We start from the raw sequence: 17,194 nt of genomic DNA on the forward strand, positions 1-17,194 counted from the left end.
AACGTGAATCAGCTATACGTATACATCTATCCCCATATCCCCTCCCTCTTGCGTCTCCCTCCCACCCTCCCTATCCCACTCCTCTAGATGGTCACACAGCACCGAGCTGATCTCCCTGTGCTATGCGGCTGCTTCCCACTAGCTATCTATTTTACATTTGGTAGTATATGTATGTCCATGGCACTTTTTGATCTAGCAATTCCACATAAGGAATTTAACTAGGGATATTCCCTGTGCAATGATTTAAGTACAAGGATACGCAATATAGCATTGTTTATAGTAGCATAAAAATGAAAAAAGAAGAAAACAACCCAAATGTCTATCTAAATGGGACTGAATGAAGAAATTCTGTTATTTCCACGCAGTAGATTAGTGTGCAGCTGTTACAGACAAATGGGATAAGTTTACTCATGCTGATACCAAAAAAAATCCTGGAAACATATTAAGTGAAACAGTAAGAACAGCGTGTGTAGTAGTCTACCATTTGAATTAATAGAGACTAAAAGGCAAGGGGGATATGTTACATGAATATGCTCGACATGCATAGAACTTGTCCAGAAGCACACTCTCTCTTACATCCTCTCACCTCACTGACCTTGCTTTGCGCTCTGCTCTGTGACTGACTTCCCCCACCATCACCATTTCTGATGTCCTATAGTGTGCTTTTTCTTTTTTCCTTGAAACATACAGTTTCTAACATTTGTAATTATTGTTTATTGTCTCCCCATGCCAGAATATAGACTGCATGAGGACAGGGTTTTTTGTGTTTTTGATCTCTGAATTATATAAAGTACATAGAGTATTACTTGGCACATAGAAGGCATTTAATACTTAATTGATGAATGAATGAATAAGGGTTCAAATATAGTTTTATATTAGTGTTACATTTGATTTTCAGCAAAAAAGACAAAAGCTGTTCTTCACATTTGTATTTGAATGGGTTTAGCTTATGAGATACAAGCATGAAGTTGTCATGGTTGCGTTTTATGCCGTTGCTTTCATGAATATATGATAACAATAAAATAATGATTTGAGTGGTTTCTAAGTCAAAGTAAGTTCTAAATATCCTTTCTTTCTAAAATGAACATACCGAATAATGCAAATCTATTTACTTTAACTTCCTTTGGCCCCTTGTCCTTTGGAGTATGAATCAGAATTATGTGAACTTTTATATGAGAAATTCATTTCTCTCGAGCATAGATTATATTTTCTAGTATGTTCTCAGTTTTCTAAATTACAGATGAAATATTTTGTGTTTCTACATTCCTTTTTCTTGATTTTAATTTAGACATTGTCTCTGCAGGTTTACTTTTCCAAAACCTACTTCTAAAGTATATTCTAGCAATCTGCACAAGATATAAATTGTTTAGAGAGTGATTACTAATTCCCCCTTTTTTGGTATACATGAAGAGGCATGCATATACGTATATAACTTCTGAAGATATTCATCATGTGTTAAAGTTAAAAAGGCAGTCTCAGAACCATATGAGGAGTATTTTCCAATTAATGGAAAAAGAATAAATTATCAAAACTATATATGTTTGTACGTATTCATTTTAAAAAATACTAATATGTATGGAAAAATGAAGACACTGAACTATTAACACTGGATACCTATGGGGGAAGGAGTAGGATTAGCAGAGACACGAGAGGACTTCTCTTTTTTGCTCTTTGTATTTGAATATCTCCCAGTGAAATTGTATTCAAGTATTATACAATTTTTAACAAAAATAAATCTGTGTAGAATAAGCCACACATCAGTCAGTTTCATTTTCTTTCGCTTTAGTTATTTGCCTTTTTCTCTATACCTATTTTTGGACAGGCTTTCTGTGCAGTTTTACACATTTAAAAATAGAAGTGCTTTGGTGAGCAACCCATGGCTCTTTTAACGACCATTCTATATTTCCTATGGCATTGTAATGGATTAGTTGCCCGCTGAATGTGAATCTTTTTTCTCTTGTAGGTGATATTTTTAGCTGCCATGCAGTTGATAATCCCAAACCCCACTCGGAACTCAAGATGCTCAGGCAGTATGGCCCCAATGTGCCCAAGCCCATCCTTCAGAAGCTCGTGGCTGCCTTTGGAGAGCTGAGGAGTTTAGCTGACCAGGGCATTATTAACTATCCTTATTCTACCAGAGAAGTTGTCAACATCGTCAAGCATTTACAGGTATGGCGCGTGCCTACGCTAAAAGTTTAAAAGAAGCCGTCAGTCTTGTTTTTTTACAACTGCCTAATTTATACAAAGTCTTTCCATTTCTCTATAATTCTGATTCAAGTGATATAATATGAAATGTCTGTACTCTAAGTGAACATTTTCTGTTTAACCTTTGAATTGACTTTGGCAAGGTTCTGTGCCATGGCCATTACCAAGGAGCTAGGAAATTTGCTGGAGGTTTTTTTTTTAGGCGGGGGTGGCGTGGGAAGACAGGAGAGGGAGACAGCAGGGAAACTTTACTACTGTTTGACTTTATACAACAAGCGTATGGTATCTGAGTGAAAAATATTTTCATTTTGAGAAAAAAGACTTGGAGATAAAAAACAGACTGGGAACTAACAGTATTGATTACATACCTGGAAATACTGTGAGAAAATTTTATAAGATGGAGTAAGTGGGCAGGAGAATGGAACTCCTTATAGCCATTTGTGATGCATATAGTCCACCTTGGTAAAGAAGACAAAAAGCCCACGTAGATTCTACTTTTATAGCAAATAATGGTTTCCAAGCTAACAGTCACAACCTCATGACTCTTGACCTCTGCTCCATCCCCATCCTCCAAGGAAAACCTAGAAAGGAAAATAGAAAGCTTTGTTCTGCCTGTAAAACCATGAGAAGTCCAGCTCAGATCCCAGCGCCTAAAGAAAATCAAGACATAGGCAATAAAGAACCCAGACGACCCCACCGGTGTGAAGTTAGCTGTTAGTAGTACTTGTTTTCTTCCCTCTACTCTTCCCTATTTCTCTATTCTCTGTACTTTTTACATTCTTCTTCCCTTCTTTTCTTGTTCCTTTATCTTTTTTTTTTTTTTTTTGCGGTACGCGGGCCTCTCACCGTTGTGGCCTCTCCCGTTGCGGAGCACAGGCTCCGGGCGCGCCGGCTCAGCGGCCATGGCTCACGGGCCCAGCCGCTCCGCGGCACGTGGGATCTTCCCGGACCGGGGCACGAACCCGCGTCCCCTGCATCGGCAGGCGGACTCTCAACCACTGCGCCACCAGGGAAGCCCCCTTTATCTTTTTTTTTCATTTAGTCATAGACTTGTGACTTCTCTAAATACTTCTGTATAGATATTCAGCACTCTGCTTTATTTAAATAGCATTTTTAAGTTTGGTCAATCCAGTACTCATTTTAAAAGCAGGAGATTTCAGAAAGTGGTGGAAGTCACCAAACACCAGCATCTGAGTACCGATTTAACATTTGAGACAAAGAACTGTTCCCCCTCAAATTCTGATATTTATTTAAAAAGAAAAATATTAAGTCATCAGAGCAAACCTTCAAAGAGAAAAATATTCCTCCTATCAGTATTTATTAGTTATCTGACAAGGCTAATAAAGAAAGGTCTGGTAAAGTTCATTTGATCCTTGTTGTTCTGTCAGTTTGGGAAATCTTTATAATACCGTATATTTTATCACATGGTAATAAGGGAATTTTTTTTTTTTTTTGAATACAGAAATTTCCCACTGAAGGTCTCTCCAGTGTGGTTAGGAATGTGTTTGACTTTGATTCCTACAACAACGACATGCGGGAGATTTTGATTAACACTTTACACAAATATGGGATACCCATTGGATCAAAACCTACCAGCGTGCAGCTGGCAAAGGAGTAAGGCAAACTCACTACTGATAACGTACTCTTGAGTGTTACTGTTCTGGTTCTCAAATGCTGATTATTCTGAATCTACTGTCATACTCTACTAAACAGAGTTGGTGTGGAAATTACTTTCCATGAGTAAGCGCTTCAGATATATGTTGCTATTTGCTGGCTGGATCTCAGTTAAATAGCATTATTTATAGGTCTGTAAATTGAGAACTTCAGTTATTTCGAATGTCCCATGAGTAGATGTAATGTAATCAAATAAAGGGAAATATTTGTTTCTTTACAGCCTCTGTCCTTTTGTTGAATTCCTATGACTCTCATTTTTTCCTAATCTAGTGCAAAATCATTGTACAAACATGAAAGTTACATGAAGAGATAATATGTACTTAGTTAAGATGTTCTTATTTATGTCACCATATATTTTTCTATTATGATCGTTTTCTAAATTTATAATCATATTAACTTGAAATTTGGGGGTTACTTATTTCAGCTTGACAGATGAAAGAGGCAGGAAAACAAGTGAGTTTTATTTCATGTGGGCTAGTTGCCTGCCTTTTATTTTGTAATAACAGGCTACGTGCTTAACAAAGAATCTTGCAAATATGATGTTGTTGACCAGAAAGATAATTGACAGTATTTATTAGTAGGGTAATTAAGTCAGTGCAAATTCACTAGAAGACAGTTTTAAATACGCATAACTTATTGATAATGCATCTAATGCTATTTTTGTCTGTAAGAAAGTCAATTATCATAAATTCCCAAGGGACAAAAATTACCTTTAAATTATTATATAACTGTCGTCTCCTATAGGAGGAACTCTCTACCTTTCTTAGAAAAAAATTTGTTAAATATAAATTAATGATTAATCCAGCTATATATGTATATGTGTGTATATGTATACACATATATGTATACACACATATACATATATATTCTAAGTGTTTACATCATCATTATTTATTTATTCTTTTAAGTTATTATAAAACTTGTTAGAATATATGCCAATAAAAATAGTTAAAGCTTTAACAATTTCTTCAAGGATTTCTTAAAGAGAAACAAATATTTCCCTTTAGTGGTAATGGAGCAAGATGGAGTTATGTTAGAAATTTTCAGAGAATTGGTTTATATTATTAATAAGTTAGTAAATTTTCTTTTTGAGAAGAGTGATTTGGTGTCAGTTGCTAATATATACACTTTTCTGTAAAATACTATTTTACTGATTGATTACCAGTATTTATGGGCATTTTGAAACTAGTTTGGTAATTTAATGGGTATGGCTTATCTTCTATATTAGAGAGTTCAAGAAATGTCTTTAATATGCAAACTTCTATTAGTACTCATGTTTTTTACTTCCTTTTTATAAATTATATCTTTAGTTTCAATTGGAAATAAGATGATTTTTATTACCATTAACAAATTTATATAGAGTTCTAACTTCATGGAAACCAGGCTTGTGATTTTAAAATAATTTTTTCTGTACTCTTGTACAACTTGAAATAAAAATTCAAATACATATTAGTTGGTAAGATCAATCAAAAGAAAATTGTTGGCAATTTAAGTTTTAAGGAAGACAGATAAAATGATTTAACTTATTCATTACTGTCTCCAGTTCTAAACTGAAAAATTCTTGCCATGGCTTGTTCATTGTTGCCATGGCAAGTTAATTCCAGCTCTAGTACTTACTTATGAGTGGAAGCAAAAGTACATTGAGCCTGGAGACAAGATGGTCATGCCTAAGACCAGGATGGAAAGAACTAGTTGTCCACCCACTGTGTATAGCTAAAAATAGACTTGTAGCCCATGTGGGGGATGTGTGAGTTTTCCTTCAGGGTGGAGATAATAGTAGACTACGATTTGCACATTCTAAGCATTTTTTCCTCACCTGTAAATTGCAATGACTTGAGCAGCTCAAAAGTAGTGATGTTTTATTACCCTTTAGTGAAATCCACAGGTTCCATATGTTTTATTTCTATCGAATTCTCAGCCTTGTACTTTGAGAGGGTAGCATGGTAAAGTGAACAAAGCAAAGTCCTGGGAATTCAGCAGTTAGTCACATGTTCAACCTGTATGTCTGAGTCAGACATGAAGAAACAGATTTTACCCTGTTTGTAAAATTGAGAGCATTTTATTCTAGATAGCATAACCATATACCTTTTCACCTAATTAATACATTTTTTAGAATGAAAGGGCAATATTAATAATAACTCTGTAAAAAGAGATGTAAGATAAGACTGTCCTAGTGAGGCCAGAATATATTTTTATCTTTATAAGGTTAATAAGGTTCATTCCTAGTCTGACATCCTTTGCATTTTAATATCATCTTAATTTTCTCTCATCTGCAAAAACAAATTAAAAAGAAGTGATACTAACACTTTCTGTTTCCCCCCTAGAGTAGCACAGTTAATAGTAATTACATAGACCTCTGAAGATTTAAAGTTGTCCTCATGCAGTCTTATGATTTGCTTTGACTTTTCCATACCTTTTGCTAAACCTTTTACTTCGCTAGATAGACCTTTTGCTAAATCAGTTCTTTGAGGGTTCTCCTGCCCATCTCTGGAGATACTGTGTTACTGAAGATCCACATTGGACTTCTGTCCCTAAGGAAGAAGGACCAAATGTTTTAATTACTATTAATATCCTTTTGCCCTGAATGAAAAATTGTTGCTGTTAATTTTCTTGTTCTCTAATCCAATCTTTATTCGATAGGAGCAAAATTACATTGAGTCCAGAACAAGATGGTCACATTCACACACAAGATAGGGATGGAGAAGTAATTGACCATCCACTGCATATAAGTAAAAAGAGATGTAAGACAGATGTTGTAGAAGAGGGAAGTTTTCATGTGTCTTCTACAGCACCTTCCTCCTCAGCTGAAATCAGAATACACTTTGGCTGTTTGCTGATGTCCCGTTAGTGCTCTTTAGTGAAATTCCTAAGAGAGATCCTGTCACTTTCCCTTTTATTCTCCTAAATAGTGCAGTGATGCTACCTATCCCATAGGTCTCTGTGCATTTTTTTTAAGAGGCCTATTGTGATATTATGAGAGGAATAGGATTTATCTTATTTGCTAAACCTTTGCTAAACCTGGTACTTGTAGGCTGCATCATACTGGGCTGTTATCTTACCTTGCTCGACTGAGCCATATGCAGCTCTTCTTCCTGATCTGTTGAATAAATATATTCCACATCTTAGTATTGGGATCAGAATTGGCTCCCTAGACCCCCACATTGCATTTGCCCTTTTCCACTAGTACTTCCTGAGGTTTTTCTGTTGTTTCCTCTTAAGTTTCTAATACACAGGAAAGGATATGCCAGAGAGATGGCAAACATAATGAAAATAACGAGGCGCACTGGGAGAAATTTAGGCAGAAATAAGAGGATTTGGCTTAAACTCTGAGCTCTTAAAAAAATAATCTGAGCTTTTGAGTTTCAAATGTCATTATTGGGGAAAAAGATACACACACACATATACATACATTCATATATATGTATGATTAAGTGCAAACATCCAACCAAAGGCATATAGATTATCTGCTATAGTAGATACAGATCTACATTTCAAAGCAACGTTTGCTTGTTTTACCCTCAAATGAGCTTTTATTTTTTTAAAGTTTCTTTTATTTGGGAATAAACATACTGCTAGCACATTAGCACTTCCAAATTTAAAAGTGTGTTTCAGAGTAATTTATGAACTCTAACATGCTAGGGAAACATTTGTTTTAAAGGAAGAAAAAGTCCCTTTTTTTTGGTACATCCATTTTTAAGAGACTTACACAATATTTTATCTTAATATATGTAATATTATTATTGTATTTTATAGATAAGGAATTTGAGGAACAGAGAAGTTACATCATTTGCCTAAAGTTAGAAAGCTGATCAGGGGCAGAGCTATAATATACATGATTTTAATTCCAATTCTAAGGACAAATATAAGCAGATCCATATGCAGATTGTAGGCAGTTTCTAAATCAGAGTTATTCTTTGGATACTGGAAATTACAAATAGTTTGTAATTTTGGTTTAAAAGGACCTTAGGATTTTAGGTAATCAACTTGGAAATCATCATTGACCAAGATGTCATACATGTGATATACATATTCTTATCCTTCAGAGAGTTGTGATAGATTCAGATTTGAGGGGTTTAGCCATATTTCACAATGACAAGTAAGTCGAACAGCAGGTTAATATAGACTTTTGGCATAAGAAAAATCATTTCTAAAGACCTCTTCATCCCCAATTAAGCTTTCCTTTTTTAAAAAAAAAATAATGGAGGATCATGAAGTAAAACACAAGGTTAATTCATTTAGAAAAATAAAAACTCTAGAAAACTTTCTTTGGCTACCATATATAAGAAGCATGCTAGCCATCATTCCTTCCTGATTTGGAACACAAAAGGAATTTATTGAACCTTCTCAAACGTTGTAGTCATATTTACATAAATCAAACATACAGAGAAATTATCTCTACCCTCTGAATTTTAGCTTCATGTATTTTTCTCTCCCTGTCTTCCCTAGGAGACACACATAATCTATAAAATATTTACATGATCATCCTTCTTGATCCACATTCTTTGTCCTCAACCCTATTGATTTCTTTTTCTAATGCTGCTTAGTTGATTCTTTTTTTTTAAAATAAATGTATTTATTTATTTACTTTTGGCTGCGTTGGGTCTTTGTTGCTGCACGCGGGCTTTCTCTAGTTGCAGAGAGTGGGGTCTGCTCTTCACTGCAGCGCGCGGGCTTGTCACTGCGGTGGCTTCTCTTGTTGCGGAGCATGGGCTCTAGGTGCGCGGGCTTCACTAGTTGTGGCACGCGGGCTCAGTAGTTGTGGCTCGCGGGCTCTAGAGTGCAGGCAGTAGTTGTGGCGCAAGGGCTTAGTTGCTCCGCGGTATATGGGATCTTCCCAGACCAGGGCTCGAACCCATGTCCCCTGCATTGGCAGGCGGATTCTTAACCACTGCGCTACCAGGGAAGCCCTGCTTAGTTTATTCTTAAGCCAGTTTCTTTTTTTTTTTTTCCCCAAAGCATTTATTGCCTGGTTGTCACTGGCAAAGTATCTACAATCTACCAAACATTTATTTGTGTAAGTCAAGTAGAATAAAAAATTTGAGGAAATTTAAAGGCTTTTATATGTAGGATTTCTCTATGATGCATATTTACTAAATGAAGAGTGATATCCCATTTATTTTTTAAATAAATTAGCAAAAAGAAAATTAAAACACTAATAATCCCACCATCCAGAGACAACCATTGTTTAATCCTTCTAGATCTTTTCCTAGGATTCTATGTGTTATTTCAACTGAGAAATATTTCTTTCTAGTTTTTCTTTTCTGAGTTTTTCTTCTTAATAGGAGAGACATGTCCCTGAAAGGAGATCCTTTTTTAAACACTTAACTTCTCAGTCTTCTTTGTTGAAAAGAAATATATCTATAATGGTTTAGATTCGAGTATGTATGACATTCCTCCCATTACCCCACTTTTTTCTCCTTCCCTCTTGTTAGTTGAGTTTTTAGACTTAAGATATTTATTCTAACGTAATGAACAGATCATAAAGCATCTAAGGTGCTTTATGCCAGGCATTTCTCTGGCATTTCAACACAAAGTAAGGAATAAACACATTAATATCAACACTTTTTATCTTTATGCATATGTTTCAATGTCATTATCCTTTACAGACTCATAGAAATGCTGTTGCTAGACAGACTGTACATCTGAAAATGACTGTTATATGTGACTGCACTTTTAAAGTGTCCCATAGCTGGTGAAGAAGGCCTATGGAGTCTTGTAATTACTCCTCCAATGTCCTCTTGATGTCTGTATTCTCTCTCTGCTTTCAAATGCTGTATTAAAATTTTTTTAACTTCATTTTTCAGGCAAAATAAGGTAACTTTAGGTGGTCTAAGACCATATTAGCCAGTATTTTTATTAAATTTCTCTAACAGGTTCGCATTTTAAATAATTTAAAAACACAGTGGTAGCTGTTGATAGTAGTTGCCTTTGGGAGAGGCTCTGGAAAGGGGAAAGGGGGCCTCACTTTCTATTCTAACATGTGTATTATTTTCTATATTTTATTTTTTAAATGTCCATAGACTATCTGGGCCCTGGAATTTTTCATTCTGTTTTCTTATTTAAATAAAATGAAAATGTTAAAGTAAAGGTCTATTCTGAAATTGCTATTTCGTGGGACCTTTGCCTCCAGGACAGTAAAGCTTACACCGCTCTGCAATGCCTACTCTAAGGGTGTAACATTGGCACCCTTACCAATGACAAACGAGAAATCAAGCTAACCGGACAATGCTATGGTAGTTCAACACAATATAAGTAGGTTTTATGCATTGGCAGACATCAACATAAACGTATCAAGGGAGGGAAGACAACACATTTTTAAGGCAGCAAAAATTAAAATATTGATATTTATCAAATGCTTACTAAGGGCTCTAAGCACTTCACAAATACTAACTCAATCTATACAACAATTCTGTTTTTTCTATTGGGCAAGTAATCCCTTCCTATTTTATTATCTAGTAGGTGTAAGAGTGTGTGTGGGTATGTGTTACAGATGAAGAAACTGAGGCTCAAGAGACTCTAACTAACTTAACAAATTATACAACTAATAAATGGCAGGATGGGAGATTCAAACACAGATCTGTCTGTTCCAGAGCCTTTTTGTTCACTCACCATGCAGTCTCCACATTCTTGCATGAGAAAAGCAATGTAATCAACACTGGATTGCAAGATTTTAAAGATCATGTTTCTAAAGAAACTTCAGAGTTGTTTTCCAAATTTCATTTCCTACCCTTTGGGGACATATATCATGCAAAATATACATTTAACTTTTATGTGGTGACTAGGCCCATCGTTTTAATCACAGTGTCCTTTAAATTAATGCCATTTGTCATGGATTACAGAAGTAAATAAAAACATCTTTTTTATACGATGCAAGCAAATTTGCTTATATCTTTTCTCCTACAATAAGGATTTGATTTTTAAAAATCAAAATACGTGACATTCACAAATTCTTCAAAATGAGTAGAACGAGTCTTTTCTTTTTTCAGATTATTCTATATAGAATCCTTTACTTAGAACTGCCATCCTCAAAATCACACTCATTATATAGTTAGCTTTGGCAGAATAATTATAAATCACTGTGCATTTCCTGTGCATCTGTGAGTTGCTTCTAAGTCATTACAAATTAGAGTTGGCCTCCATCGCGGGGCCAATAGCTCCTGTGTTCAAAGGTGGAATGCATTCCCCAGGGGAAAGGTAGGGTATACCTTCCTGTAGTCCGGGTTCAGACAGATCAGGATGAATCTTGTTGGGGAGGTGCTCAAGTGATTCAAACTTAGAATACCGGATTAAATAGCTTTTAATGTCCTTCAAACTCATAGATTCTATGGTTCGCTGCCCCTAGATGAATTGGATAGCTGAGCAAGTTGTCACTCTTTTTCCTTATATCAGCAGCCATTCATTACTTTATCAGCCAGTCTCACAGCATATTTTAACGGAACTCCCGATGAAGGTAGCTAAGGTCCTGCTTTCCTGTTGTAAGAGGTGTTGATATTTCATTGCAGTGTGTGTTACATGATCATGTTTAGTATTGATCTTTCTCTTTAGAGTAGTGCCAGGTGTGCACATTTGCAGACAGAATAGCTTCATCTATATTGAATGTGTCTTAAAAGGGTATCTGTCTAGAATCAGCTTTCTACATTAAGACTTATCCTGTGTAATTGGAACATCAACAGCAGCTGCTTCTTCTCTGACCAAGACCAACTACGGGGTCTTCCAAGTACCAGAGACATCAAAAACATCCCCAACCAGGGCCTCCCTTAGGAGTAATTTCATAAGGTTTATCTTTCAGTATAAGAATGATTATCAGTTTACTATTTATCCCATTAAATTAAAAGACTCACTTCTTAAAGTTTTGTGCTTCTCCTTCCATTTTCCAAACTATTTTATGGTATAATTTTATTTTTGAAGTCTAGTTTTTACAGATGAGTTCATTATATTGATCATGAAGTTCTAAGGTATGCAATTCCACTCTGCATCATGATTTACTTGCACTTCATAAAAGAGCTCTCAGTTTTCAAAAACAGTAAGATTTACATAATGACACTATTATAAGCAGAAGGGTGGTATTGGGCTTTATAGTTTCATAGTCCTCGCCCTTTATTCTCTGGGTATATTATGAAGTAGCTTCACAGCCATTTTATTTGCTCTCAGCTCCTTTATGGGGGTGTAGAGAAAAATTTAAAAATATAACCAATCTACATAGAAATTGTCAAGATCTATGAATCTTCTTCCATATTCATCTTCAGCAGTCTCACAGAATTATCCTTGATCCTTTAGGCACTTGTAAGTGATATCTGTCACCTGGCTGAATAGAAATCCCCAATCCCGACCAATAGGTAACTTTTCCAAATACACTTGCAAAGTAGATTGCATTGTTTGTTGAGAGTCATGTAGTCAGGATGCGGTGAGGAATGGTGGTTTGCAACTTGCCATCAAGATGAGAAACAAGTAGGTGAAGGTGTTGTCAGTTGTAATGTAACCAAGTCTTCATTCATTTAACAAACACTATTGAACATTTATGCGGTAAACACTAAGTAGGGAGTCAGAAATATAAAGGTGAAGAAGGCTCAGTACCTGCCTTCAAGGAGGTCATTATAATTGGGAAAGCACTGAAGAGTGACTTGTGTTCTGTGAGAGCCACACAAAAGCGAGTGAAGAGGTGGGGTTGCTGCCTTCTGCCCTGGGGGAGATTCAGGGACAGTAACCAAGCTGAATCTTTATAGGATGACTAGGTGTTCTCCAGGCAAATAAAGGAGAAGAAAGCGCTTCAAGCAGAGACAGTTTTAAGAGGTCATGGTGCCTTTTGGAAAATGCACGTATTTTGGTGACTAAAACTACAGATTAAATGAGGGCATGCTATGTGGTGAGACTAAAAGGGAGAGAAGAGTCGGGGGAACCATAGAAGAATTTGAAGCCAGAAAGTAGCATGGTCTGATTCATAATTTAGGAAGACCCCTTTAAGTTTTCTAAAGATAAGAAACTGAAAGGCAGTGAAACTGAAGGCAGGAAGACCTACCTGCTGGGAAGCAACTGCAGTAATCCCGGTATGAACAGTGAGAGCTTCCATTGTAGCCGTGGGAATGAAAAAGAGGGACACCGGTGAGAGAGGTTTCCATAGCCGAATCGATGGATTCTGAGTGCCAGAGATACAAGTGAGTAAGATGTAAGCCCTACCTTCAATGAATTAACAATCTTGGGAAAACATGTAAACTCCCAACCTTATTACGCAATGTTATGTTCAAAGTGCTACATTCGCAGTAGGGTTTCTCATCCTATGAGTCCTTCTTGTGGGAAATAACAGGACTCAAACAACTTTTGTTTGTTTGTTTGTTTTCTAGGAAAATTTCCAACGGGGAAAGTTTCAGTCCCAGTCATTATTGATGTGAATAATTAGAAAAGGAAAGAATTTAAGATTGGAAAATACTAAGATGTAGTTGGTAAAGCAGATGGCAGAAAAAGAGAAGTTTTTGCAGTGAAATTTGAAGAGAGATGAGGGAAAGGAAACCCAAGCCCCAGAACTGTAGTTTCACATCTTCTATGAAGAAGAAGAAAGCCAGAGGTGTGTGGAGCAAGGTGACAACATCTGCTTGAGCATGGAGTGACCCTGGGCGGCAGCACTGACCCGGCACAGTGTCAAGCTGGATATTGGGGAGCAATTTGAGAAGTGTTAGCCAAGAATAACAAGTCTCCCTAAATCTTCTTCCATCCTATATCCAAATGAATCTTTATTTCTGTGACCACAGCAGGACCTTGGTGGCAGAGGTGCACAAGTCTAAGTTATAAAGTGAAAACCATAATGTCTAAATGCAGAGCCAGCCAGTGAAAGGAAAAGCACATGTACATACTCGTGTACATATCATTTGCAGCAAAGCAAAACTTATTTACCAGCAACATGTGCGACTGTAGGGAGGGGAAATTCAGAAGTTTCTAGCAAACAAGGGAGGGTAATTGGGGACAGTAGTACCCATTATTACTAATTTAAAGTATTTAAAGTGGCATTTCTGTTTTCTCTATGTAGTGTGTTGACTTTTTATTTTAGTAAGTATAACTATTTACAAGGGATTTCATAGATTCACTTCTGACCATGCCCTCTAAAACTGTTATTCTCTATCAGGTCTTATATTTGAAAATTGCAAATTCTACAGAACTCTATCTTAAGAGTTTCTAAGAGTTCCATATGTACAAATTTCCATGGAAACCCAGAAGAGCAAGAGATTCATTCTGCCCAGAAAGAAATATGGGAGAGGGATGCAAGGGGAAGTAACATTTGAACTGGGCCTTAAAAATGAGAAGAATTTCATCAAAGAGGCAATAGCAGAAAGCAATTCTGGGCTGAAGTAATAACCTCATGGAAGCATGAAAATGCATAGCATGTTCAGGAACAGCAAGTAGCAATCTGAGGTAACTAAGGCATACATTAGCTGGAGAGTAAGAGGCAGGGGTAAGAACGAAAGGTGGAAATATTTGTCAGTGTTATTCTATTAAAGGTGCCAGTAAACTCAGTTGGATAGTCCAACTTAATTTTTACCAGAGGTTAGATTTAAAACATTAGGAATGAGTGAGGCCTGCTAAAATTGGAGTTGTTCTTTTTCTTCTCAAAGATGGTAGTAATTGGTGAATTTTTGAGTGTCGGTGGAACTACCCAGAAGGGTTCCATTATTCCCATGAAAATTAGTAGTTCTTGTGGTAAGGAAATGTTTTAGGAATTGTTGATAATAGGTATATCAACAACTTTTGCATAACGGCCCTAGAAAGATCCAAATCTTTTTCATGTGTTTCTTTCATGCTCCAGAAATAGTATTGGCAAATGTTCAGAGAAGGCAGAAGTTTGCCAGAACATACTCTTTAAAACCCCAGCTCACCTCTATGGAACAATCTTAGACAAATCTCATGTATGTCATTCAGACTCTATAACTCAACTTTGGTGTCCATGTGCACCGTGTTATGAAATGTATGCATGCTTTAAAAAAACTTCTTTTTCCTTTCTGTAACTTGGCTAAGTGCTATAATTTGACCTGAGTCATAATTTTGAAAGTCACCTTTTTTTTTAGTTAAAGGTTTTTCTTCCAGATCTTTATTAATTCTTCCACAAGGGATTAAGAAACATCACACCATAGGAATTGAAATACTTCATTGTTTTAAAAAACATAAATTCATGAATGACATGATAAAAAAGTAGTACTATTTGTAAGTCTTAAGTTCATCCTCTTCCCCTTTAAAATCAAATCCAGACATCATTCCAGCTAGGACTTTAACAAACTTAAACAATACAAGTGACAGGATCTTAAAACTATGGAAAATGCCATTGTTGTTTCAATCAAGTCAGGTATAACAACTTAAGTCTGGTTGGAGTTGAATGACAGATTTCAGTAATGGAATATAGGGCCTTTTGCTAACCGGTTAGTAGTTAGAATTACCCCCAAATTAATGTTGAATATGTTTCGAATTCCAAAGCTTATTCATACACTCAGTTATAATTCCCCCCTAACTACTAACTTATTGAAGGGGAGAGAGTTAATAACCGTCAAATTTTTCCACAACTTACTGGGAGGACTTAGTAGTGGAAAATAAATGAGGGGCTTTGGTTTACCTCAGTTGGCCAGCCTGGAGCCCACAGGAAGTCTAGAAACAACTCCCCGTGTTACCAAGGATCTGACAGAGTCAGCTTGATTGTGCAACACCAGAGCACCCTGCGTATGTGACTTTCAGTTAACTTTCAGTTAAACGCTAATAGCATCTTGTTATGTGGTTCTGGAATAGATTCTATATGGGGCACCTGAAGGTCTTTCCCATACTCTGCCAGCCAAACTGCTAATACTATTTTTAAATGGAACCAGGCAACCTGTAATTTCCATGACTGTTACTTAGAATGAGTTGGCAAGTTCAAAGCAGCTTTCATGAGTATCCCTGGGGGTTGTCAGTAAAAATTGAAAGTCGAGTAAAGTTACTTTTTCCCAAATGGATAAAGGTTTTTGGTTTGGTTTTGTTTTTAGCATCTGTATGATACTTTGTGGGATTATTAAAGGATATATTAGACGTGTTTTTTAGGCTACATTTCAACCTATCAAAGGAGCATCATTTTTATTAAACAATTCTCCACTTCTGATTAGATTTCCAGATGTGCAACTGTTTCTCTTGTCTTCAGAGAGCCAATTTAGGATGTATGTGGAGCTCCTTTTAAAAAAAAAAAGCAATTTTGTCTGTCAGGCACCTATTCTATTGATAGGTATAGATAATTTCATTCTGATTATTTATTTTAACTCCAGAGCACTAAGGTAATGTAAGATCTACCACTGGTACTTTGCTCCACTCTCTTCAGGGATCATCAGAGACCTCCCCCAGCTGTAAGAAACCAGAACCTTACAGATTATCCCTTTCATCTCACAAAGGAAGAAATTAACTCTCAGAGAAATTATCTAACTTTTCCCTTCACAAGTTTGCTAGTTAATAAAAGAACTAGCGCTAGAACCTACTAAGTCTTCTACACCAGAGGGAAATTAGGTGTGTCTGCTTCCTTTGTTTTCTCCTCTATATTTAGAGACTTAATTCTCCTTTGGTGAACTGCTGAAAGCAATGAAGAATACTGTTCATCCCCTAAACAAGGAGAGAGAGATTCCAGTCTATGAGATGTTTTCAAGATCTGCCCTTTTGACACGGAAATGTGTTCTTATTACATTTAAGAGAGAACACAGTAATAGTAAATCCCCTGACTCACTGCCTCTTCCACCTCATTACCGGTAGAAACCTGGAAATAAGTGGATGACCAATCAGGATAATTGTCCACGTACTTAAAATGTATTTTAAATGACAGATACAAAAACACATACGTACTTTTGAATGATCTATGACTTAGAAAAATTTCAATGTAAATTTCTTTCAAATTTCTTTCCTTCTGTGTTAAACATTAACATTTCAAAGAACAAAAATCATATTCCACCGGAAAGCGTGGTTTTGTATTCTTTTTTTTTTTTTGGTACAATTTAGCAAACCTTTTTCAAATTTAATTTAATTTATTTTTTATACAGCAGGTTCTTATTAGTTATCCATTTTATACATATTAGTGTATACCTGTCAATCCCAATCTCCCAGTTCATCACACCACCACCACCACCCCCCGCCGCTTTCCCCCCTTGGTGTCCATATGTTTGTTCTCTACATCTGTGTCTCAGTTTCTGCTGCCCTGAAAACCAGTTCATCTGTACCATTTTTCTAGGTTCCACATATATTCGTTAATATGTGATATTTCTTTTTCTCTTTCTGACTTACTTCACTCTGTATGACAGTCTCTAGATTCATCCACATCTCTACAAATGAC

General features: G+C 36.2%; 1 protein-coding gene across 5 annotated transcripts in view; it reads left to right on the top strand.

The window, feature by feature from the left end:
- VWA8 (von Willebrand factor A domain containing 8) overlaps window positions 1-17,194 on the top strand; it is a 365,312-nt gene that overhangs the window by 205,114 nt on the left and 143,004 nt on the right. For all 5 annotated transcript variants that reach the window (XR_003682537.2, XM_028497346.2, XM_024125806.3 and 2 more), the window contains 2 exons: window positions 1,964-2,169; window positions 3,668-3,819. Coding sequence is in view for 4 of the 5 variants with exons in the window: in XM_028497346.2 (XP_028353147.1) it covers window positions 1,964-2,169; window positions 3,668-3,819 (358 nt within the window). In the remaining variant the exon portion in view is untranslated. The remainder of the gene's footprint in view (window positions 1-1,963; window positions 2,170-3,667; window positions 3,820-17,194) is intronic.

Source organism: Physeter macrocephalus, chromosome 13 (genome assembly GCF_002837175.3).
Source record: "Physeter macrocephalus isolate SW-GA chromosome 13, ASM283717v5, whole genome shotgun sequence".
NCBI lineage: Eukaryota > Metazoa > Chordata > Mammalia > Artiodactyla > Physeteridae > Physeter > Physeter macrocephalus.